Source organism: Mizuhopecten yessoensis, unplaced genomic scaffold (assembly GCF_002113885.1).
Source record: "Mizuhopecten yessoensis strain PY_sf001 unplaced genomic scaffold, ASM211388v2 scaffold5547, whole genome shotgun sequence".
Classification (NCBI taxonomy): Eukaryota; Metazoa; Mollusca; class Bivalvia; order Pectinida; family Pectinidae; genus Mizuhopecten; species Mizuhopecten yessoensis.
This window is the reverse complement of record NW_018406103.1, coordinates 531,920-558,257: the sequence shown is the minus strand read 5'-3', so window position 1 is coordinate 558,257 and position 26,338 is coordinate 531,920. Positions and strand designations below refer to the sequence as shown.

The 26,338-nt window shown below is 35.6% G+C and overlaps 1 protein-coding gene across 1 annotated transcript; it reads right to left on the bottom strand.

The window, feature by feature from the left end:
- Positions 1-2,834: 2,834 nt before the first annotated feature.
- On the bottom strand, positions 2,835-5,267 carry LOC110450952 (cartilage acidic protein 1-like). The gene has a single exon (XM_021498766.1). It carries the CDS (start codon positions 5,061-5,063, stop codon positions 3,426-3,428), a length of 1,638 nt encoding a protein of 545 aa, XP_021354441.1. The 5' UTR covers positions 5,064-5,267; the 3' UTR covers positions 2,835-3,425.
- Between the last annotated feature and the right edge of the window lie 21,071 nt (positions 5,268-26,338).

The following is a 26,338-nucleotide window of genomic DNA, read 5'->3' as shown; positions in this document are numbered from 1 at the left end:
GCATTGAACTGTGTTGATAAAGCATATAGACATGTACAGTCTTTTTAAATGACACAGGTTTGCAGGCAAACCCTGTAAATTTCGTTAGAGCATTATCATCGGATTGGCCATTCATATAGACTGTAAATGCCATATCAACACATTGTAATGCTTTATCATTTTGGGAAAATGTTAAAATCGTTAAAATAAAGATATGCTTATTATAATTCTGCATTTCTTATTAGTGTATGTACCTTCTTTTTTATTTAATTAATAAAACAGACATCTTCCATGGGAGGTCAGTGGTTTCCTGAAATTGATGACATCATCGTGATATATCTTTGTCATCTGAATAGGGTAGAGTTATATATTGACAACTCCATACAGTTATATCTACATTTGCCCTGCAACCCTCTATATGAACATTACAAGCAGAAATGCATTTCATTTGAGCATATTTACATTTGCTCCCGCGCCGTCCCATTACAATAGTGTAAGAGGGCACGGGTAATTGTATAGGCTATAATTACAACTGATCGACTATAATTACAACTGCCTGTTTCAGGTGTAGAAATATGTAAACAAACAAAATGGCCGCCTGAAATGTATTTTGAGGCAGGGCAAATGGTTTTTGTAGGAATATGTCTTAAAAAAGAAAAAAATGTAAATATAAAAAATACCTGGTTGTCTGGATGTAATTATTGTTGATATAATTACAAGTGGCCTCTGGCAAATCTACCATAAAACCCTTGCGGGTTTTATGGGATTTGTTTAATTGTTTACTTATGACGTCATAGATTGACTTTATTAGATGAGAATCTTGTAGCTTCGCTTCCGATAACACGGACAAAATTCCCCTGTGTCATACGCTCAAATGACTACGGTTTAGTATTGGCGCCAATTTTATTGAAATAGGGCTGTTCCGCCAATAGCGGGCTTCATGCAATATGGATGTAACCGATTTGCGTTCATACCGGCATGAAAATTTAAAAAAAACGTCGTTTAATCCCTATGTTATAAAGGTAAAATAACTGTACAGAACTAATGATCAGTTGTGTTAAAACATCGTCACATAAAGTCATCCTGACTTAAAACTTTAACACATATGTATCTGAGCATCTACACATATTTGCAGTCCCTCCCTCCGTCGGATGCAGACACAAGCGCCATACATGTATATTTTCGTTAATCACAGATGCACTAATTAGTTTTTAAATATCCGTCATTATTATTTGTAGACAGACGGACAGACGAACGCAAGGACGGACGGACACAGACAGACAGACAGACGCAGATACAGTCAGTCAGTCAGACAGACAGACAGGCAAATATGATTATGCATGAACGAGAAGCTATATTTTAAGGCAAACACGTCAACTCAAAACACGTTACACACGTCAAAAGCAACTAAAAGGTTTTAAAAATGGTAAAATATATATATCAAACATGTACAAGTAGGGTAAACACTATACTCTATTATAAAGGGATATTTCCTGTGGGTCTTACATTTGTAATGCATGAAAATAGTTTATTGCGTTTTTTGTTTACTTATAGATATTTAAGGAATAAATTCATGATTTTCACTTTATCAACCGGCCCTGATTGTTATGATGGATGCACACATCACCAGCTTGTTTGTCCTTGTCTGCCAATACGTACTTTTCACGAACTATTTACGTATGTACTGGACATTCCAGTGACCACCGAATGGTGTCCTCGGATGATTGACGTGCTATCTTTACCAGCCGTTAGTCATTGCGACTGTCAATCACAATACCTTTAACTGGTAGTGTGTGCTGTGTTTTGTCACATACAGCTACTGGTCATTCCGCGGAGACTTGTCATTTAGTGGATCCCCTTATGAGTCATATCTTACAACATTACACCTATACAAAATACATTTAAGGATCCCTGTCCCGTTATCGGCAAAACACTAGAAAATGTTACTTGTTTATTTTCATACATACAGCTACCTCCTTTTAATGTTGTCCTTGGATACAACTGTAGTCGGACAGGGCCAGAGGAAATATTGCTGTTCGTGTAGTTAAGCTGGTTAGAAACAACATTTATAGGCGTTCCAGGGTTCTCTCAGAATAACTGTTGTTGGTATTTTTTATTATTCATTTTCATCTTCATTGTTTTTTTTATGAATGTTCCGCAAGATATGAGACTTTTCAGAAATGATTACTTAAAACTATACATGTGTTGTCGTGTAAGGTATCAAGAAAACTTCATAATTCATAGTAGTTACAGTGGTATGGGGATCCTTAATGCATGGAGATAGAGGGGGATACAACTCGTCCAAAACGAAACATAGGTAATGAATTTCAAGCCGTCGTAAAAACCAAACACAATTGCGATTAGGACGATTTAGGGTAGTAATTAAAGCCGAAGGATAAATAATAGAAACCTGATATGATATTTCTATTGTTATCTCTGATAAATGTGTTCCATCTGGATGTTAATCTGTCAAATTTTCCTCGGTAATTTTGCTTAGTCGAAAGATCATAACATGTTTTACGGTATAAATTCAACATCGAAAATAATTTTTATGTACTGACATGGCCCCAAAACACCTTTATTTGAGTTGTAAGAATAAGGGCAGAAATAAATGCTTGCACTTTTTGTGCCGAGTAAATTAGCATTAACAAGTATCTACACGCAAATATAGATATATATATAGATTACCAATTATTGTCTCTGGGTACTCCAGTTTCCGTTAACTGTGTAATTTTGTGTTTCACATCAAATTACATTCATATCTAAAACAGCAGAAGGGCACATCTTCGGCAACATTTATGCAAATTATAAACATCATGCCTAACCTTGTATTTTGAACAAAACAAAAGAGATTATCAAAGTATTTACATTTTTATTTTGTGTCACGCATACACATTTTACAACAAAACCATACATAGTTTACGTCATGAATATACAGAGTTAATGTCATACTTATACATAGTTTACGTCATAATCATACAAAGCGTACGTCATAATTATACATAGTTTACGTCATAATTATACATAGTTTACGTCATAGCTATACACACTTTATTTCATACATGTAATGATGCGCAGTTAACGATGGAATAATACATCGTATTAGTCATAATTGAAATATTTATATATCAAATTTTACTTTATAAGTATGCACAGATTACGTCATAAGTATGTTATGATTCTCGCCGATAAATAAATTTGGAGCAATATTGCGAATATAGATCTTCGTACATTTAGAAACCGCGAGATTTTAACATAATCACAGTGCTTTTTTAACTCCTCATTATAACAAAATCATAAACATACCTACATATCTTATACCAGCGCTGTCTATAAGGCATTTCTCAATAGTTCAGCAAAAGGAATATAAAACACATAAAGATCGTTTTCACATTTTTGAGGAAATCTGTTCGGAATAACAGAAAGTATAAGCATGGACGTTTTCGTTATACGATCGGGTTACCTCGGGCTGTTATCACTGACCATCCCCAATCTATAACATGCACTTCGTTTAAGTCCAATCTATTAAGTCGTCTGTTGTATGTTCGTCCGTCCGGCCACCGGATGAACAAAGAGTTTGGAAGGCTTAATCCCAAACCGAAATGAGCGACAGGTTCCATCTGACAAAGATACCCCGAACCACCGTCGATCACTTGTGAAAGTTTTCTCCCATTCGAAAAGCCGATCGTCACGAGAGCACCACGTGCTGGTCCGCCGTAAACAGTTTTTGGCGCCACACGCAACCACCTGTTCCGGTTGGTAGTCGATGCTCGAAACACAGTAAGCGGGGCAGTAGCTGGATCCGCGAAACTGTCCGCGTGAGAAAGAATCATATCTAATGTTCCATCTTCATCCATGTCTGCGTAACTTCCGCCCGTTCCGCATCCGTAGGGTTCGTCCGCCATTCCAGCATCACCAACATTTTGTCTTATTTCTTTCCCAAATTTTTTAATTGTGGTAAGTCGGTTATGCGTCGGTCCTCCATCCCTACTACAAAAGTGGTTGAAGAATATATCCGTTAGTCCGTCATTATTAAAATCAGCTACCATGACAGTTCTTACTAATGAAGGATTGTCGAATTGAACGTTCGCGACATTCCGGAATTTACCTGAATCTTTGTCCTGCAGATATAGACGGTGATGCCCATTCCAGTTTCCTACAACGATATCAAGCCATCCGTTCTCGTCAAAGTCGCCGAGAGCAACCCCACGTGCATTACTGAACCCATCCGCTAAATTCAATTTCACAGCTACGTCAGCAAAACTTCCGTTTCCGAGATTCTTGAACAAGAAATTGTCACCCGATAGTTTTAACCATGGACTATTTTCGTTTCCGAAAAATATATCCGAGCGGCCGTTGTTTCCTAGTATGGGTCCAACAACGACTCCTCGTCCTCCGGTTGCTTGCGCTATGCCTACTTGCTCGGCCACATCAACCAGGACAATGTTTCCGGTACGGGCGTAGTTTTGCCGATGATAAAGGTCCATTTCAATCATGGCGAATTTAGCATGTTTATCATTGGCGTAGGCGGTTATTATAAAAGAATAGCGTCCGGTACCCGCTCTGTCAATACACGCGACGGAACGCCCGGCGTAATTTTTCGCCGTAATGTTACTGTTGACAGGGTCGGAATATAAATCAACATAGGACCCGTTTCTCCATTTAAACAATTTATCACTATACGAAGATAAGCCAGCGAATCCGTTGTTTGTGTTTAAAACGTAAATTTCCTCTTTCCCGTCGCCGTCGATGTCGCACGCGCTGATCCCAATGGCCTGACCCGCCTCATCCATAATGGCGGCGTACGGAGAGTTCCGAGCAGCAATGTTGATGAGACGCTTTGCTTTGACGTCATATTTTAGAACAAAATTTGGTCCATCAAATCCTGCCACTATCCAATCAATGTGGCCGTCATCGTCAACATCGCTAGCAGCGATGCCGTAGTGACGCTGGGTTGTTTTGACGTCATTCAACCATTCTTGTTTTGAACGAAAAATTCCCTCTGTGACGTCAAAATGATAGCAAAATATGAAGAAAACTATAGAAATGTATATTGCGTCTGTGAGAAACGCATGTACTTTCATTGTCCTCACTGCGTTTGTAGAAAGCTTTTCTCTCTCCAATAAAAATGTTAATTTCTTAATCTGTAATATGTGTAGCAGTGCATATCAACTATCCATATTCCAATAATTCAAGTGACGTCACTTTACAAAACTTTCTCGACAGCACGGTACTATATATATAACAAAATCCGTTCGATGTTGTGTCAATGATTTGCCCTGTCTGTGCACTACACTGCGGTGTCAGCTTTCTGTGATCGGCTTTATATGTGTGTTTGCTTATTGCTGTAGCCAGAAATACCTTTTGTTTTGTATTTCTGAATCTACGTAAGAAAGCCGCATAGCGAGGGCCACGAAAGGTTATTTTCGTACATATAAGTTCGATACAAATATTTATTAAACGATACAAACGTTAACAGCGACAATATTTTTTTCTTCTTAAACTGTTGCCCATTTTTTATAACAGTAGGAAATATTATAAATTTTATCATAATCTTTATACGAGATGATTTTTTGTTTTTTATATATATGTTTTTGACTACCAGATCTCGCCCCTCTACGTAACATTAACAACGCGTCGACGTCCACCACCTGTGGTCAGATGTTTCATCTTCTGTCTATCAATTGCCAATAAAAACATCTCCGAGTTGACAAATGACGCCATTCTGGTCACATTTGACCAATATTAGGATACTCCCAAGGTCAAACGCCACGCTATATTGTCTAAGAAGGGTTTAACATATACAGAAAATGTCCAGAACAATGCATAGTGCATTTGTTTCGGTTACAAGATAGCCTATACACCTCATTAAATGTCGATACGTGTATAATAGCATTATCGTGCAAGTACAATTCGCTTTGATGATGTGCTTATGACGAAAATATATCGTTTATTCAATCTTACTATTCATGATACAACTATGTACATTTGATGAGGAACATACCCGTTTTAGATAAAACAGAAAAGTGATATTTTCCGACGCATAATTACTCCAAAGCTATATCGACAAAATATAGACTGCAGGTTCACATCACACACTTCTCCGTAATAAAAAAAAATGCGTTTTCGTATTAACATGCGCCAAGACCTACTAAAACCTACATATAGCGCACCGCAGCATCTTTTTGTACAATGAAAGCTCGTTATACTGCCACCATTTGTCCGGAGAAACATTTGGTGTTATAAAGGGGGCCTGGCGCTAATATTAACAACAGCAAAAAAAAAAAAAAAAAAAAAAAAAGGNAAAAAAAAAAAAAAAAAAAAAAGGACCTTGAAATATGTTGGCGGTAAGTGAGGTGGCAAATTAAAGTAGGGGCATTATATATATATTGAGGTTTGATTATATTGATGTTCATCTGTACCTCTAGTCATCTTTGAAATGATTTAACAGGCCAGTGTAAGTTACCATGTACGTTTTTTTAGTACATGTATATATATATATATATATATATTGCCGCAAGCCGTTGCTGCTCGAACATTATGTAGCGTGATAGATGTCCTGTCCATTCTGTTTATGGTAAAGTATACTCATAATATATGTAACTATATCAAATCGTCTGGGGCGTTATGGATTCTAAATATAGCCAATGAAGCGGTATGTATCACAGGGACTTGCGAATTGGTTAGAGCTATATTTGGACCTTAACTAAGGTGTTCAGAGTTCAGAATTTTACATGTTTCGGGGGTTTAGATCGACTTTCGGGAAAAATGCAACCCCAATGATTGTGTTATTTTTACTCGAAGTCGATCCTGACCCCTTAAACATGTTGACTTACTATGAACACCTTAATTTAGGTCCAAATATAGCTGTAGCAAATGATCAGGTCCCTGTGGTATCTATACGCAAATATTATAAATTGTAAGTTGTAAATTGTAAATTCTGCCTTTGGCACTTGCTAGCCGAGGGGCTTATTGTTTTCAAATATCAGTTATTTCTTATTATATTTCTATTTTATTTTTATGTAATGTGAGTATTCTGTGTTTTTCTGTGTCTCGATAAAGGAGCGGATTACTCCGAAAATTTTACAATCTCATATTGTTCAGTTTTTAGTTTTTAGTTAATTTTAACAATTAACAGTGATTTTCCAGACCACCAATACGAGTTTTACACCATTTTTCAGCAACGTAATTCTGTTTTACACCGCGTGCCGATTTATAACTAGTTACAGGCAGGCACTATTTAATTTTTTTGGGCATCCTTACCTGTCAAACCTCATTGATTGTAAACAAATTTGAAATTCAACCTGTGTTTTATTGTTATTCCTCGACTTGCCGAGTTAAGATAAAGCTTTTCTAATCAGTATTTCTTCATTGTGATCGAATCATAAACAAACACTCTCATATCTTTGAATGAGTCCATTTTAATATGTTTTCTTATTAACATATATTTTTTAACGCGTGTACATGTACTTTATCATTTCAGTACATGTGAAATCCTATTTAGCTGGTGTGAGGTATAAAACTAGACGCGGACCAAGGTATATTCTTTTATATATCGTATCGTGAGTAATATTCGCAGGAGATTTAATATCGATTTTTTTCGTAGTCACCACATTTAGCGCGAAATCGTTTACCCAGCGGATATTAATATGGTGAATCACAATCTCCGTGAGTATTTATTTACAGACACAAAAGAAAAAAAACATGTTTAACTGTTTGCTGCCAAATAACGAACAGTAAACAACAATGCAGCCTCGCATAACTATATTGTCCTAAAAACTCCCTTCATCCTGTCACAAAAGCATCTATTTGAGCGCTATATATGTAGGGGCCGCGCGCGGTGGCAAATTGATTAAGGCGTCTGACATTCTGCTACCACTAGCGCTTCACCACTAGGTCGAGGGTTCGAGGCCGATATGGTGCAGTCGTCAGGTATTGGCCGTAGGTCAGTGGTTTTTCTCCGGGAACCCTCCTCCAACACAAAAACCTGGCACGTCCTTAAATGACCATAGCTGTTAATAGGACGTCAAACACACACACAAAAAAGCGATATATTTACAAGACGATGTTGCGCGAACTAAAATTCCCACAAACAATTTCTGAACAGGACAACCGCGAAATACTAGCCCCGCGAAATATTAATATACAGTAATGATGTACCGAGATCTGTATGTCCTGAAGTACATGTCAGTTGTCTATTGTCGTATATATCCGGTAGTATTCAAGGTTGGATTACTGACGGCAGCACGCGTTGACAACGAAATATGTTATTTCCAGGAGGTCAAAACTATTTGTATTTTTCCCGCCTCAGTTTGTCCTGCAACCGTGATGATTGCGTCTACGAGGAGGACGACAGCGAGTTGACAGTCTCATATAGTATACAGCATTTACAATTGATCCAATTACGAAAACGTCGTCTCCAATCCACATCTTACATCATGCCAATTAAACACGTAATATTAATTAATGTGTGACTTAAATAAAGGAACTAATTAATTAATCAATTAAAACCACGGAAAAATCGTCTTGTCCATTCTGGCTCATTCTTACAAAATTGTTGTAAGAACCCTACCTGTAAACTATCTGATGCAGTGTGTATACGCTCCCTATCGATAGGCGAAACGTCTCGGGTCGAGTGGCATGTCAAATATATCATTTCGTCACATCGTTGTACAGGTAAATAATACAAATCGCTCACTCATGCACAGTCATAGAAACCAGTCGATCTTGAAACGTTGTGACACGTTTAATACGTACATTGTTTGTGTAAAAAGTAAGAACGGTATGGATGAATTAATCAGATAAGTAATACATGTAACATTTTTGTATTTAACTCTGCTTTCTGATATGTATTTTGGGAAAAGAGGGACTACATGGCAATATAGAAAACGAAAAAAACACCAAAACATACAAACAAACAAACAAAATAAAGATACAGTGTTACATGTAATACGCGGATATCCATATCAGTTATATTTAACATATAATTGTAATATGTACAGACGTACAAAGTGGATTGATTTGTAAGTAAAGATCACGATGTACTTAAGAAACCAAAAACATGAGGGTGACGATTACTGTTTTAAGCTGTTGTAATTTTGGATGAAGGGCTATCAATTTTTTCCAATTACAAGGTCACAGGAAGCAAATTCATTAAAACCTTTTAATTACTCCTTCTAAATAACCAAGAGACATGTGTTCCTCTTGCTATTTTGTCCTATAGAGCTGGGAACTGGTCTAGAGAGCTATCAAATTTGTTCTTATAAAAAAAACACTTGACTCTCATAAAAAAGAGGTATGGCGGAAATCTGCCCTTATATCCCTAAGTCGGCATTTATGAAAAAGGGTTAACAAATTAAGGAATAAAACATTTCGTGTATCAAAAATGCATACAAAAGATATAGAACCAATTGAATACGAATTTTTAAACTGCTGAGAAATTAGGTATTGCTAATATGATACTGCAAATATAGCCATATACACCATATCTATGAAAGTGATGGGGTTTCCCGGACTTAAAAAATACTTTCAACACTTTCCCATCCGAGGACCAACTTTTGAATATTTTTTTTGTGACCGTGATGTAAAAACAAATCGTATTACGGAAAAGTGGTCCTCCTTTGGGAAAGTGTTCAAATAATGAAAAACAGGGTTGATCAAGTTTCTCTTAACTGCGACAGGTGTTTCTCGGGTTAAATCAGTTTGTAATTGCCAATATCCATATGTTCTATATATGTAGCCGAATGTGTAACGCAGTTTACTTGTGACTAAAAAATAAACGGTGCAGGTTCGAATCTTCCCTCAGTTTTATTTTTTATTTTTATTTTTTAAATATTTAGGCATGTGATCATTTTCCTTAATGAAGCAATATCTTGTTTTTCAAATCGATGGAAAATGTTGTTTACATTTTAATAACAGACCTATTGATTTATCAGTTTTGTTAGTAATAATTTCGTTACTATTTAGTGCGACATACTTCTATCAAAGCATGTCAACAAATCCCTGCACACGTGTACAGTACAGCTTTGATGAAATTTATGAACTGTTTGACCCTCCAACTGGCACACTAATTATATCTAGTGCTCAAACACCAACAAATAATGCCGAAATACCAAATATGTGGGATTTGTTGCGTCAGGATAAAAAAAGGCCAAGCAAGAAAAATGAACGGTTGTTATCGAAAATATTTTACCGAAAATGCGGGAAAACTTATCAGCGAGGACAGCCTCATTTGCTTGAAAGGTCATCTATGTCAATCGTTAGGAACCCGACCTTGTTTAGCTCGTCTTAATTCCCGCCACATTTCATCAACGCAACACAACCTCTGGGTAGGATTTTCATAGCGCAATATAACCGGCTGGCACTGAATATTAATGTCGAGCAGGTGCCCGTACTGTTGGACGCTGCTCACACGTAGCCATGGCATTATGGTATTTATGTTTTGCTCGACATGCGGATTATCGCCCGAGACCGGATACTTTCTTAGAACTCATTCTGAATGCTACCGATTTACCGAAAGCAGGTAGTAGTGATGAAAATTAAATCCGTTCAAAACTGTTTCGTATAGATTGCACGATCTTGTATTACATATAAGCGTATACTTTGTTATAAATCAATATAAATAACGTGAAATAAGCATTGTGTTGAGCCTTTATCGTTAAACGCATGTATTAATAGCCATGTTTACAATAATCTATTCTTAGACACAGGATTCCGATATAGCTACCTGTATAAAAATACCTGAGGACGCGTCATAACAGTACACGGTTGGATGCGCGCACTAGCGTAACATAACTTTGGGGGAATAGGCATAGCAACCCGCCATACCTCTTTGACCCGTTTTCAAGGTAAGATAGAACAAAAATGTCCGAATCTATAAACGAGGAAAATGTGCCAAGAAGTGAGAAAGACACTACAGTGAAGAGCATGTAAAGTAGGAAAAGAAACGAAGGACATGTTGCAATGAAGGAAGCACACACGTTGGTCTCCTCAGTGCTACCTATAGGAAGACAGAGAAGTAATTCCTCGATTCGACAGGCGCCTACAATAGTCGTCCCGTACCTTAAGACAAGTAGCGTCATTTAATCATACCGATTATACATTAGTGTTCACACACTTAAATAAAGCAATGACTCGGCCTTAATTTATGCGGTGAAGTGGCGTGATTTTAAATTACAGGGTCGGTAATTTGGTCCAGCGGTTATTTAAACAGATGCGGACAGATTTAATGACATAGATAAAGTAGAAAGCAAGAAAGGAGCTGGACATTTCAGGTGATGATACATGTATCACATACAAAGTTCCCCAATATTACACAGCTACACATGTATTGTAAGTATAAAGGACCTTACATGAGTTTCCATTTCATATGAGATTTATGAAACGAGTCTAAGTATTTTTCAATTAAGCGAACCTCTGGCGAGCTAAAATGAAAAAAATCGTGACGAGTTTCATAAATTTCGTATGAAATGAAAACGAGTGTAAGATCCTTTTATCACATAACCGGGATTTGTGGCATTTTTTCTTGTAAAAACGACAATTTTCATGCAACTTTGAAATGTAAAAAAATCCGCCATTTTGACTCCATTGCGTAGGTCAGTGACGTCATGTACTTGTCCTAGACGTGACGTCACAATTGAAACAATTGAAACTTAAACCCAATCACAGGGCTGATAGATCATATTACATGGGTTAATGCGCAAAAAATATGACATTGGTATATTCACTGGATAACACAGTATATTATGTGATAAAGGTATATATATAACTCTAAAGAACGTTTGTTATAACCTTACTCAATGTGATTTACAAATAAATATAAATAAGAATCCGTTTTCTTTTTATCTGCTTACTATTCCGGAACACCTGGTCTATATTCTCTTTATTCTTTGTTCTTTTTAAAGAGTGTCCGTGTAAATCCTCCTTTTGTTTATATTTTGCTCTAGTCTTATCGATCGATTTGGAATTAGAATAATTGTTTTGTTGACAAGTCGGTATTCTGTTATTGTTTGTCTTCAATTCTAAACTAAAAATATGCAGATTCCAGCGGCTGTAAAAATGATTCCAACTCCAGTAGAATACAGTTCTCTCCCTACCAACGTTATGGTCGTTACGGATACGCAGGTGTTAATTCCACCACGCGCCATTTCAAAACAAACCAACGTCACTATGTGATGTGTGTAGGATGTAGCGAAGAGAATAAGAGCACAGGAAATGGCACCAATACTTGTAAACAAAGCAGGGATTAACATAACACTAAAATGCGGTATAAAATTTAAGACGCCGCGCGATAATTTAAATATAGCATTGAAGATGTTCAAACAAATATATGAGGATAATGCTTACAGGTGATCAAAGTCCTTCATTTGTAGGAAATTCACCAGGAAAATCGTCAAAGAGCCGATAGAAGGAAGTGCTACAATCAACGTTAGAGTGAAGAAAACAAAAGTCTTGTTTCGCAAATATTGTTTTAAATTTTGCACCAATAATATTCTTTCTCTTCAGCGGTACTCCAGACAGCGACGATCTATTGTTAAGTTTACGTTCTTTGAGTGTGAACCATTTGCAACAATTTCGAAGTGTATTGTTTCTGATGCCATCGCGTTCACCTTCGATCAGTTTCGGTTTCAAAGCACCAACAGATCTGGGTTTACACATCGCTAAACACGGGATCATATTCATCATTTGTGCTCCGACTATCAACAAACATCCTCTCCAACCGAACTCTATTGTCAGGAAGTCAAGATTATAAGTATATAAAATGGCTCCACATCCAGACCAAGACGATATAAATGACAACGCCAAGAGTCTTGCTTTTCCATCGAAGTATTCTCCACAACTTGTGCCAGCTGCTATGAAACTTGCAGACAATCCCAAACCTGTCAAGATGAATAAATATTTAAAACATATGTCTAAACGGAATTGTGTTACACACATTATAATTACAAATGTTCAAAAGACGTATTCAAATCTTAATATAAAAGTTTAAAACGATAAACAAACTTGTAATACAATTTTCAGAACGATTTCTTTAGTGGAATTTATTATATAAAAACGAAAGTTTTGTTCTTCCGGTTTAGCTTAGTAGGAACCAATTTCATATGTAGCCATGTTATATGACATATTCGAGAGAAAAAACAAAACACCTGTGAGCATGCTCAAAGTGGCAACAAGGAATGGAATTGATGTTGCAAAGAACGAGATGGAAGGGCCAAGACCTGCTAGGACTCCAGCAGCCATTCCAACCTTCCTTGTACCGTATTTAGACACGATGGGGCCAATGACAACTCCTAAATTCATAAACAAATGCAAATATGTAATTATTGTTAATTACTGGTAAATGATAAGTTAATAGCTTTTGTAATAGCCTGAGTAATATATTACTTTGTATATCATCGATGATTCCTTAAAGGACGTGACCGCGTTTTGATGCAGTTTAATTCATTTTTGATTTGGCATACTGTATCTAACAAAAACTAAAGGTGCAACCCGTCTGTGAAACATTCATTTTAAAACTCCCTTGTTCTCTATGATGTGTTTTGAACTTGTTGTTACATGTGCCATTTTCACGAGGCAAATAATTTAAAAAACTGATTTTATTCAATTTATAGGGAAAATAACTTCAATAAAAATATTTGAGAATATATACATGTCATTATGTCAAGTTATGACTGTTTTTACATGGACTTTTTTACCTGCAATTAAGAACATTCCTATCGTAAAAGACTGTACAACAGCAGTCTCCGCTTTACTTCTACCACACTCTGTAAGGAACGCTGCATTTAAAGCAGCCATATCGAAAGCAAATGTTCACATAGAAACCTGCAACCAGTACGAACCACTTCCGGTTCCGGTTCGAGATATTCTTCTTTATTGTGCTTGACGTCCTTAATGGTTGACATGTAGAGATTAAGCTGTTGATGCAAAGAAAAATGATACAGTTATTTTGATAAAACACCTAATGATCTTCCATCAGGATTTGCATAGAATTACGTTATTAAAGTTAAGTGTAATCAAACGGTTGGTTAAATGCATATTACAGTTGTAAAAAAGAAAAGGAAAAATATAAGTAAGAAAGAAAACAAATACACCATAGCTCCGACACACAAATATATACGATTGGTAAACTTGTAGTGTACGAAGAGAACGGAGAAGACTAAAGTATCAACACACAAATAGCATTGGATGTTACGACTGTAGAGTAAATAAGAGAAAAGAAAACACATTAAAGTGTTAACACAAAAATAGGAATGTATTTCACAATTGTAGAGTACGTTATAGAAAAGGCTATACACCATAACGCAAACAAACCAAGATATAACTGATATTAAAATAGTATGGTATAAGAAATGCACAAATATTTAAAAATAAATTGCACTTGTACAATTAAAACAGTTACTGTAAATTTCAACTGTAGAGTATATAACAAAGAGAAGTAAAACGTATACAAAAGCATCAACAAACAAAGAGAAATGTTATTGCAGCTTTAGAATATACAAAAGTGTAAACAACTACATCATAGCGTCAACACATAAATATATCATTAAATAAATAAGTGGATGAATAATAAAGCAATGTATCATTTATCAAGAGAGTAACCCTTTTATAACAAAGATGTAACCGTAATGAAGAAAACCAAACACAGTTACCGCAAATCCAAAACCTTAACATTGCTTAAAAAAATAGATAAATAAATAAATAATTTAGTTAATCGACAAACAAAAAATGAATCAACAAAACGTACCTTTCCGTAATCGATATTTCATAACTAAATTTAGGTTTCCTTTCTCCAGGTAAAGTGAATCCATTTCCAGGTATTTCAACCAAATCGATTTCTTCTTTTTGTCTGTCATGAAACGGTGTTGATACGTTGTTCTTTTCCTGTGAAGCCATGTAGCTGTTCTTAAGACACTTCTAGGTTGTTGTTGTAAAAGACGGGACCATACCCTCTGTGTAGTTGTTTGTTTTTATTGTGTTTATACAAATAGTGATTCATTCTGTACGTGACATACAATGTATAGACAAAATTAATTACAAAGGACAAGTCGAATTTGACCCTAATTTGCTTCAAGCTTTAGTATATTTGTATCATCATAATTCTATATTAAAGCGAAATGAGTTGTATTTTCAACACGATGTTAACTGAAGACGAATTGTTTTATGTCTTTATATTAAATAAAGCAAGTGCTGATTGCAAACACAAAACTTTATATTTATCTGCATTTTGTTTGTAGAAATTTAATTCACCGGCATTTTTTTAAGCTGACTGAAATATGCTCGGTATTGCCGAGTCCTGGAGTATGACCTGTCACATGATATTTATAATTCATAATCTTTAAATTTGAAAAGATGTGTTAAGATTTAATAAGGCACAGTTTATAGGGGTCAAGAAATGTATGTCGTTTAAATAACCCCATTTTATCCATACATGAACTTTGTGTTTGTTTATTTGATATAACCATACTAAGATGATTCGGATGGAAGTAAGAACAACTCAAACATTTGGTATATACACTTGTCATAGGAAAGCATAACAACCTTTAGAATCCCTAGTATATTCTTTTTCATGATAAATGTAATGAAAATTGAAATATTTTCTCTTTAAATGATAAGCATTATTCGTATATTGGAGGCACGGTAGTCTGAGTTAGGACGCCGGGCTCGTGACCGAAGGATTGCAGGTTCGAGTCACGGCACGGCATTGTTTTGTATATTTGAGCAAGATACTTTACTTCGCTTGTTCGAGTCTACTTAGTTGTAAATGATTACGTGGTTGGGTAGTGCTCGAATTGTTGAATGCAAAAAGCTGTAAGTGCCGAAATGGCAGCACCGGCTGTATGCTGCCCAGGGAGATGAGAAAGATATTGGCTGGTTGCAAAGGCCCCATAACCACGGATAAGAAATTTGTGAACCGCTTTGAGACGTCCTACGAAATAGGCTGTGATAAAGAGGTACAGTATATAAGAACCTTGAATAAGAATCTTGTTGTATAATCAGATTATGCCAATTTTAGAAAGATTGGCACACAAAAACATGGAAACGCCAAAGAAACAGAGAAAGGTTGAAGTAGCTTTCCATTTTGAAGGACATATATTTTCATTCATAAAAACAAGGTCTTACAAATAGGAAAGACAATATAGAAATGTATATAAAACTGTCATTCAAGCTCGAAAGCGATGAAAATAGGGCAAACTTAAAAAGAAAATCTGCTCCTGGAGAGTTTTAGAATAATTAAAGGAATATCACAAAATGTGATTCAAGAACAGGCCAGTTTTCTGTTCGTCGCTGACATTTAATATTTTATTTTTTATTTAATATCTACCTGAAGGTTGAGTCAAAGTGACATTACGTCCGAAAAGGGAGGCCCGAGAAAGCGAAAATGAAACAACACAGCATACCAAAGAATATAATCAAAATACTGACGACAAAATGCTTCTAGTGATTTCTTCTTACGTAGTTACAGAATTCTGTAATGGTATATACCTGTTTTCTCCATGTTCACTGACCTATCAAAGTGTATCCATATTTCTTGTACATCACGGTCTGTCCCCTTTTGGTGTGGAACTGAGTATTCACAAAAGTCCGGTGTAATGTCGAATGTAACTACGGCATTACAACTAAAACAAAGGCAGGATCTTTCAAATGGCAATTGCTTTCGGGATCCACTTCAATGTACATTCGAAATTTAACAGGGCTTTCGTGTGTCTGAATTACACCTTTGCTTTAGGCCTTCCTTTTCATCCTAGATTCCAATTAAGATACCTATCACATGTCTTAAAAATACCAATCTTTAAAGCATACCAAAACAGATTTAGAACCTCCTTTATTCACATCAAGACAAATTAAGCTTATACATGCGTCACAATAACATCAGTCTATATTGTAAGAAAAAAAAAAGAAAAAAAAAAATCTGCATTTTGTACAGCCCACTTACAGATATTCGCATCACTAACGAAGATATTATTAGACAATATCCGATAACATAATACTGCAAAACACGAAATGTTCGTGGGTACTTTCCTTCGTGGTTGGAAGTCATTTAGATAGTTTCGTGGTACAAACTTCCGTGATTATCCTATAATAACAAACACTAGGCACGTATATCATTCTAATTAGTTGTATTTATTTTCGTGGTTCAATAGCAACCACGAAAAACCACGAATGTTTATACACAACGAACATTTCATGTTATACGGTATACACACTCTCAGCGTGGTAGCCAGGAACAAATATTATTGACATATTATTGACATATCAATGCTTCATTAGACATCGGTGTCATTTAAAATCAGACCATTTCATTGTACATTAAGGATACTTGTTCTACTGCCAAAAACTTTATCAAAGTATTTGAAATTGCTTTTTCGGCATGAATAAAGCTTTAATCGATGATTCCAGAAAAGAAAACCATACCCTGCCAAACTTTTTTTTATGAAAAAATTATGAAGATGAAGTTAATAAACAAAATGTGATAAACAAGTGTAATAATAGTAAATATATAGCTGGGCTGAAAGGGAGTCGAACCCAGGACCATTATACTATCGGTCTAACAGACTTAGCTACAATGTACCTAGTCATCGGAAGTGTCCGGACCCAACTGTGCTACAAGTATGTCGAACTGAAATTTAAGGGGAAGTTACTGTTTGTACAAAAATAAACAAACAAAAAACAACAAAAATTACAGTGCAGTTGGACAGGGATTCTTAAATAAAATGCCGATATTGCCGTGCTAAAGATACATTTTTATACGAACATAAACTCATCTGCCATTCTCCATGATGCCGCTTAACAATTGCTCAGATATTTACATGTATAAGTAAAGTATATACATAATAAGGCATCACAAAACGACGCTTATCCCCTCGTGTGTACAAATGTCTGCAGGAGTCTTGTAAACGTGTACCTTGTAATGTATCATTCTAGCCTCTTAAATAAAAAAATAAAAAGATGCATTTTCTTTATTTCTGTTGAATTCCAAACACACATGTTATACATTTAACGTTAATCTATGAGGGTTTATAAAAACATTTTGTTGAAAATCTCTTCAGAATCTTGGAAATTTGAACACGTGCGGAGTGTTCTAATACGTTACCATTGTAGGTCTGACAATTATGATAAACAAACTATTAATAGAGTAATGACAACACATTAACGTATCTACAAGAAATGACTTCTTTCAAATATTCTTCTGACCTACTATATTGGACAATGAATTTAAATAGATTGTATTATCTTGTTCACAAATAATCCTAATTACACGGACCGTACTTGATCGTATGTTTAGTACTGTTTCTATTTCTTTGAATAATCGTGTAATATATCTAATGCAATAAACTGTATAGTTGGTAGGTTATGCTATATTTTCGGTCTCCAAAGAAAGTGCGACATGAAATACCCAGGAATATAATATTATAGATATATAGAGATGAATTGAAGGAGCAAAGATCTGTTTGGCCTTTTACTGCCAAATAATGAAACAACTATCAAATATAGTATTTTATATCATTTTGATAAAACAATTATAAAATAAATCCCATCAACTTAATACAAAAATACGTTCGTGAGCGCAATATTTTTATTTAACAATGCTGGCCGAAATATTACTCCCCCGAAATAGTTCTGATCGGACATATCCCAAAATGTTAACCCTACGAATATTAAGCAACTCTACATTAACTATCAACCGATTCTACATCAGTTGGCAAGACACATTTCGGAATATATCTACAAATATTAGATGTACGAGAATGAATGTGTATTTCTTCTTATATTTAACAACAATATCATCGTTTCAGCTGATTTTCATTTGAAAACAAAAATATATATTTAAATTTCTTTAAACAAGCATTTTTACATTACAATGGATTGGTTTTATCACATGAATATAGATTAACTTATGTATACAGGTTCATATATCACAACCGGTGAAATTGTGTGACGTTTTGATGATACGTACAGTACGATGTGTACGATTGTACTAAACCTGTATATCATCAAATGTCACGTATAAACCTATATGCAATATATTTCTTACTTACACGAGGCTCGAGAGTATTATGCTCTCGAGCTTGTCTTGTCATTATGCTATATCAGAATATAAACTCCACTTTTCCTTTCCATGGAAGTATACTCGATCGTCTCTTAGTCCCTCTTCTTCCATTTTCTAAATACTTTTCAATACTATCAGAATCTTCTCCCTGGTATTTTCTCAAAAATGCTGCTAAGGCATATAAACACGTGGCAAAGACAAGTACGGCAGAAACACCATAGAACGACAGCGTGTACGATCCAGTAGAGTCCCTCAGATAGCCTGCAAGACAAGCGAGAATCAAAATCACCCGTACAAATACGGTACAATATGTTCCTCTATAAATATGGAAATATAACAATAGAACTAATTCAATGGATTAAATTATTGTATTTGTTGTGTTACAATCATAAATTATATAAGATACATTACCGTCGTCGTTTTGCCAACTATAAAACATCGAATAACTGCATTAATATTCGCGTCGAATATTTACCCATTTCGGACTCTTGTCGATGTATATATATGTTTATATGGACCTAACAATGTTATATTGATATTGAGGTAAAGAGGTATATAAAACTCTTTCTTGTCAATATAACCACATTTTCATCTTAATAAAAGCATTTTTTATTATATAAGATACTAAATAATGTTTAAATCACGTCATCAAGTGAATATTGACCTGCTGTCTCTAAAAATAGAAACACAGAGTCAATATCTCAAATCATCGACCTCCACGTGGTAATGATCCAACCAATGAGGATGCTGGAAAAACGGCGTCATCAGATATATAAATGTGTTATTAATGTTATGTTTCTTATACGTTGTACCTGTGATTGTGACAAGGAGTTTCCCCTACGGATTGTAGTGACATTAAAAAATCAAATACATGTCAGGAAATTATTTCAAAATATGACACAAGTACCCATAGACGTCGGTTTGGACTGATTTTACATATTAACAGAAATGCGAATTTGAATTATAATTAAATTTAATTCAAGTGACACATATGTGTCTGTGTGTGCATACTAAGTTAACATGACCTGAATATTTTAACTGGATACCAAGACAAAAAGGCTTAATGGGACCTTAAGACAGTGGACTTATGGGACACCAAAACAACAGGAGTTAACAAAATGCCAAAACAACGAAACCAACAAGAAACCAAAACAACATGATATAGCTACTAAATCGAAAAAAAACCCCAAAAAACCCCACTTATGTTCAAAACAAAATATCAAAAAAAAAAAAAAAAAAAAAAAAAAACCGGGGAAAAAACNCGAACCGTGGAAACAACGCTAGCTTATGAACCGTGGAAACAACGCTAGCTAGCGAGACATCAAAACAACGCGAGCTAACGAAACACAAAGCCAATGCGAAATAACGACACAACAAATAAACAGAAACAAACTAAACATCAAAACATTATAAAATAAAGAGACACCAAAATAATTTTTATAAAACGTGAAATAACTAAATAACAAACCAACGCGAACTAATAATGATCGTAAACAACAGGAACTAACAAGGAAGCAGTACAATAGGAAATAACGAGACAACAAAACGACGCCAACTATCGAGAAGGCAAAACAACGCGAACTGATGAGACACGAACATAACGCTAACTAACGAAACAGAAAAACAACGCGAAACAACGAGACACAAAAACGCGAAACAACGAATCACCAAACAACGCAAACTAATGAAACAGCAAAACAACGCGAACTAAAGAAACACAAAAAAACCGCGAAACAACGATTCACCAAACAACGCAATCTTATGAGACACAAAAACAACCTGATATAATGAGACACCAAAACAAGCAATATGTACTGTCGTAGTCTGTAATATTGAGGTAACCATTTATGTCAAAAGTTACGGTAACAAGGTAACTGTTATTGCTATTCATTGTAGGGTAAAGTATCAAGGTAACTGTTATTGCCATACATTGTAGGGTAAAGAATCAAGGTAACTGTTATTGCCATACATTGTAGGGTAAAGTAACAAGGTAACTGTTATTGCCATACATTGTAGGGTAAAGTATCAAGGTAACTGTTATTGCCATACATTGTAGGGTAAAGTGTCAAGGTAGCTGTTATTGCCATACATTGTAGGGTAAAGTAACAAGGTAACTGTTATTGCCATACATTGTAGGGTAAAGTATCAAGGTAACTGTTATTGCCATACATTGTAGGGTAAAGTGTCAAGGTAGCTGTTATTGCCATACATTGTAGGGTAAAGTATCAAGGTAACTGTTATTGCCATACATTGTAGGGTAAAGTATCAAGGTAACTGTTATTGCCATACATTGTAGGGTAAAGTATCAAGGTAACTGTTATTGCCATACATTGTAGGGTAAAGTATCAAGGTAACTGTTATTGCCATACATTGTAGGGTAAAGTATCAAGGTAACTGTTATTGCCATACATTGTAGGGTAAAGTATCAAGGTAACTGTTATTGCCATACATTGTAGGGTAAAGTATCAAGGTAACTGTTATTGCCATACATTGTAGGGTAAAGTATCAAGGTAACTGTTATTGCCATACATTGTAGGGTAAAGTATCAAGGTAACTGTTATTGCCATACATTGTAGGGTAAAGTATCAAGGTAACTGTTATTGCCATACATTGTAGGGTAAAGTATCAAGGTAACTGTTATTGCCATACATTGTAGGGTAAAGTATCAAGGTAACTGTTATTGCCATACATTGTAGGGTAAAGTATCAAGGTAACTGTTATTGCCATACATTGTAGGGTAAAGTATCAAGGTAACTGTTATTGCCATACATTGTAGGGTAAAGTATCAAGGTAACTGTTATTGCCATACATTGTAGGGTAAAGTATCAAGGTAACTGTTATTGCCATACATTGTAGGGTAAAGTATCAAGGTAACTGTTATTGCCATACATTGTAGGGTAAAGTATCAAGGTAACTGTTATTGCCATACATTGTAGGGTAAAGTATCAAGGTAACTGTTATTGCCATACATTGTAGGGTAAAGTATCAAGGTAACTGTTATTGCCATACATTGTAGGGTAAAGTATCAAGGTAACTGTTATTGCCATACATTGTAGGGTAAAGTATCAAGGTAACTGTTATTGCCATACATTGTAGGGTAAAGTATCAAGGTAACTGTTATTGCCATACATTGTAGGGTAAAGTATCAAGGTAACTGTTATTGCCATACATTGTAGGGTAAAGTATCAAGGTAACTGTTATTGCCATACATTGTAGGGTAAAGTATCAAGGTAACTGTTATTGCCATACATTGTAGGGTAAAGTATCAAGGTAACTGTTATTGCCATACATTGTAGGGTAAAGTATCAAGGTAACTGTTATTGCCATACATTGTAGGGTAAAGTATCAAGGTAACTGTTATTGCCATACATTGTAGGGTAAAGTATCAAGGTAACTGTTATTGCCATACATTGTAGGGTAAAGTATCAAGGTAACTGTTATTGCCATACATTGTAGGGTAAAGTATCAAGGTAACTGTTATTGCCATACATTGTAGGGTAAAGTATCAAGGTAACTGTTATTGCCATACATTGTAGGGTAAAGTATCAAGGTAACTGTTATTGCCATACATTGTAGGGTAAAGTATCAAGGTAACTGTTATTGCCATACATTGTAGGGTAAAGTATCAAGGTAACTGTTATTGCCATACATTGTAGGGTAAAGTATCAAGGTAACTGTTATTGCCATACATTGTAGGGTAAAGTATCAAGGTAACTGTTATTGCCATACATTGTAGGGTAAAGTATCAAGGTAACTGTTATTGCCATACATTGTAGGGTAAAGTATCAAGGTAACTGTTATTGCCATACATTGTAGGGTAAAGTATCAAGGTAACTGTTATTGCCATACATTGTAGGGTAAAGTATCAAGGTAACTGTTATTGCCATACATTGTAGGGTAAAGTATCAAGGTAACTGTTATTGCCATACATTGTAGGGTAAAGAATCAAGGTAACTGTTATTGCCATACATTATAGGGTAAAGAATCAAGGTAACTCTTATTGCCATACATTGTAGGGTAAAGGATCAAGGTAACTGTTATTGCCATACATTGTAGGGTAAATTATCAAGGTAACTGTTATTGCCATACATTGTAGGGTAAATAATCAATGTAACTGTTATTGCCATACATTGAAGTGTAAAGTATCAAGGTAACTGTTATTGCCATTCATTGTAGGGTAAAGTATCAAGGTAACTGTTATTGCCATACATTGTATGGTAAAGTATCAAGGTAACTGTTATTGCCATACATTGTATGGTAAAGTATCAAGGTAACTGTTATTGCCATACATTGTATGGTAAAGTATCAAGGTAACTGTTATTGCCATACATTGTAGGGTAAATAATCAATGTAACTGTTATTGCCATACATTGAAGTGTAAAGTATCAAGGTAACTGTTATTGCCATACATTGTAGGGAAAAGTATCAAGGTAAATCTTATTGCCATACATTGTAGGGCAAAGTATCAAGGTAGCTGTTATTGCCATACATTGTAGGGTAAAGTATCAATGCAACTGTTATTGCCATACATTGTAGGGTAAAGTATCAATGCAACTGTTATTGCCATACATTGTAGGGTAAAGAATCAAGGTAACTGTTATTGCCATACATTATAGGGTAAAGAATCAAGGTAACTCTTATTGCCATACATTGTAGGGTAAAGTATCAAGGTAGCTGTTATTGCCATACATTATAGGGTAAAGTTTCAAGGTAATTTTTATTGCCATAAAAATGGCATTTCGGTTACCGTTATCGTCATAAATTAAAGCATGTCTAAGACATTATTGTAGTACTTGGTATCAAGGTAACCATCATCGAGTACGGTTGAAGATAGTTATCGTTGCCATGGAGTAGGTAAGGAGAGACAGAAACAAAGGATCACGAAATCGCCATCAAATCGATATAAAAATACCACATACCCTTCACATTCAAAATGTCACCATGCACATACACACACAAAGCGTAAACACCGAAAGCAAAAAAAAAATCATGATCACGAAAAAGTCTTAGACTTAAGTCCAATTTCAAATGCCAATACAAATGTATTCCTCTTGAAATGACTCTTAATCTAGTGAAAGACATACTTAGTCACAATATGTACGTATACGCACATGTAAAATCGAGCGGTAAATATCATTTGCTGCCAAAAATGTTTTCCATGTGTTCAACAAAGCGAAGCCGATTTGATTCGTCGATTCGAACGATTATAACAACTACTTGCATATACGCTTATTTTTTGCTAACTCCATTTTTTACATTTTTGTGTACGTCAGTTACTGGTTATTTTTCTGGTGAAGGTGACGAGTACATACTATACTAGTCAACGAAACGTCACAAATAATCTGTAGATAATGTATAATTACCAACCAGAAGAAAATGTATATAAAAAAAAGTTTACCTGCAATAGGCCCTGCACACGTGTTGCTTATTCCCACAGCGGTGATCGTAACACCAAGTCCGGTTGAATAATTTTTCATTCCTACTAGCTTCATAGTTGTGACGGAAATGACTGTCACCGTGCCACCTATCATTGTTCCTAGCAACCCCAACAGAAGCAAGTGTTGTTCGTACGTAACGGCACCGGGAAGTAAAGCACAGGCAACGGCTCCGATACTCGTAAAGAAAACGGGTACCATCAGGACGCTCATATGCGGAATCCGTTTACAGAATCCAGGAACAAGTCTGAATGCAGTACTGACAAGATTCATGAAGAAATACAGAAACACCGCTGTAGGTTGATCGAAACCTTTACTTTGAAGAATGTTAACGAGGAATATCAGGATCGAGTTTACTGCCGGAAGTGCAGTGAGTATAGCTAATGTAAACACTATGTAAACCTTGTTTTGAAATAGTGTCTTTATCTTGACACAGAAGCTATCTTCTCTGCGGGAATGCAGCATATCAGTTGTGGATGAGGTTGACACTACAGACAACCGACTACTGAACTCAGGCTCTTGCTGCTTCTGTTGAGGACAGTGAAACCACTTTCGTATAAAAGAGTGTTTTCCATTGCAGAGGCCGCCATTAGGAGCATCAGTGTTTGGCGAAGAAACACCTACACTACGGGGTTTGGACACACAGAAACATGGGACGATATTTGCCATTAGTCCTGAGACTATCAACAAACAACCTCTCCAACCGAACTCTCGAGATAGGATGTCGAGAAGGTAAGGAAATGTCATAGTTCCAAAACCGGATCCAAACGATAAGAAGGACAAAGCTACTAATTTTGATTTCCCGTCGAAATATTCACCTACACTTGTTGACGCCGATATGTAGCACGCAGACGACCCGACTCCTATTCGTGAAATAGAAAAACACAAAGCAATATTATCAGTTATCAGAGACGGTGTTTGTCAGTCAGAGCCATTGCCCTATAATTTGTACCACAATGACTAACGATATTTACAAAGAATATGTAAATCACGTAAGTAGGAAATCCCTAATGAGTGATGTTTGGTTATCATATTTTAACTACTTCGAGTTACGCGTACTTAATTTTCACGTTGTATTACGACACTAAGTTTACCGTGTGTCTTTTACTATTTGGAAATTAACTAATGAAAGAGTTAGATAAACATGATAATGTTAAAGAGTAAAGAGTCATTTTCATCCCATAACGTTCATATTGTATTTATTAAACTTATTTTTTTTCTTGAGAATACGTACATTGTTACCGTTTCCGATCGTGGACAAATTTGAGGAATTATGACGTCACTGTAGAAATTGAAGAGGCGAATCTTTTTTTTTACTTGACGCCATAATTAGAAGTATGAACAATGAAATAACGTATAATGTGATACTACCAAATACAAGATAACCAAAATGCGGTTTACGATCTCCTAGCAGATTTATCAAAAGGAAACCAATATTGGTTGTTTAAGATACGTGTTTAAGCTGATAATGTCGATACCTGTGATGAAACCCACTGTGGCGATGAGGAAGAGAATATCTGTTGCAAAAAACGAGAGCGCAGTTCCGAGAAAAGTGAGGAGTCCACCAAAAATGCCGACCTTTCTCGTTCCATATTTACCCACTGCTGTGCCGCTTGGCAGACCTGAAAAAAGAAATGAGAAGATAAGGTATTGCGAACTCCATAAAATTGTTATCATACTGCGATTTTGTCCTTCATGTGCATTTAAATAAGAACAACTTAATCACTTGAGGAAACAATCTCACGATTTCCAGATGAATTCGTCTACGGCTACCAGCCGACGGACTGGAGATGTGTTAACTTGCTAACTGTTATACATCACGTGATGTAGTTTCGCTGCATATTGACTGGTCATCTTTGCGTTATATATTGTATTG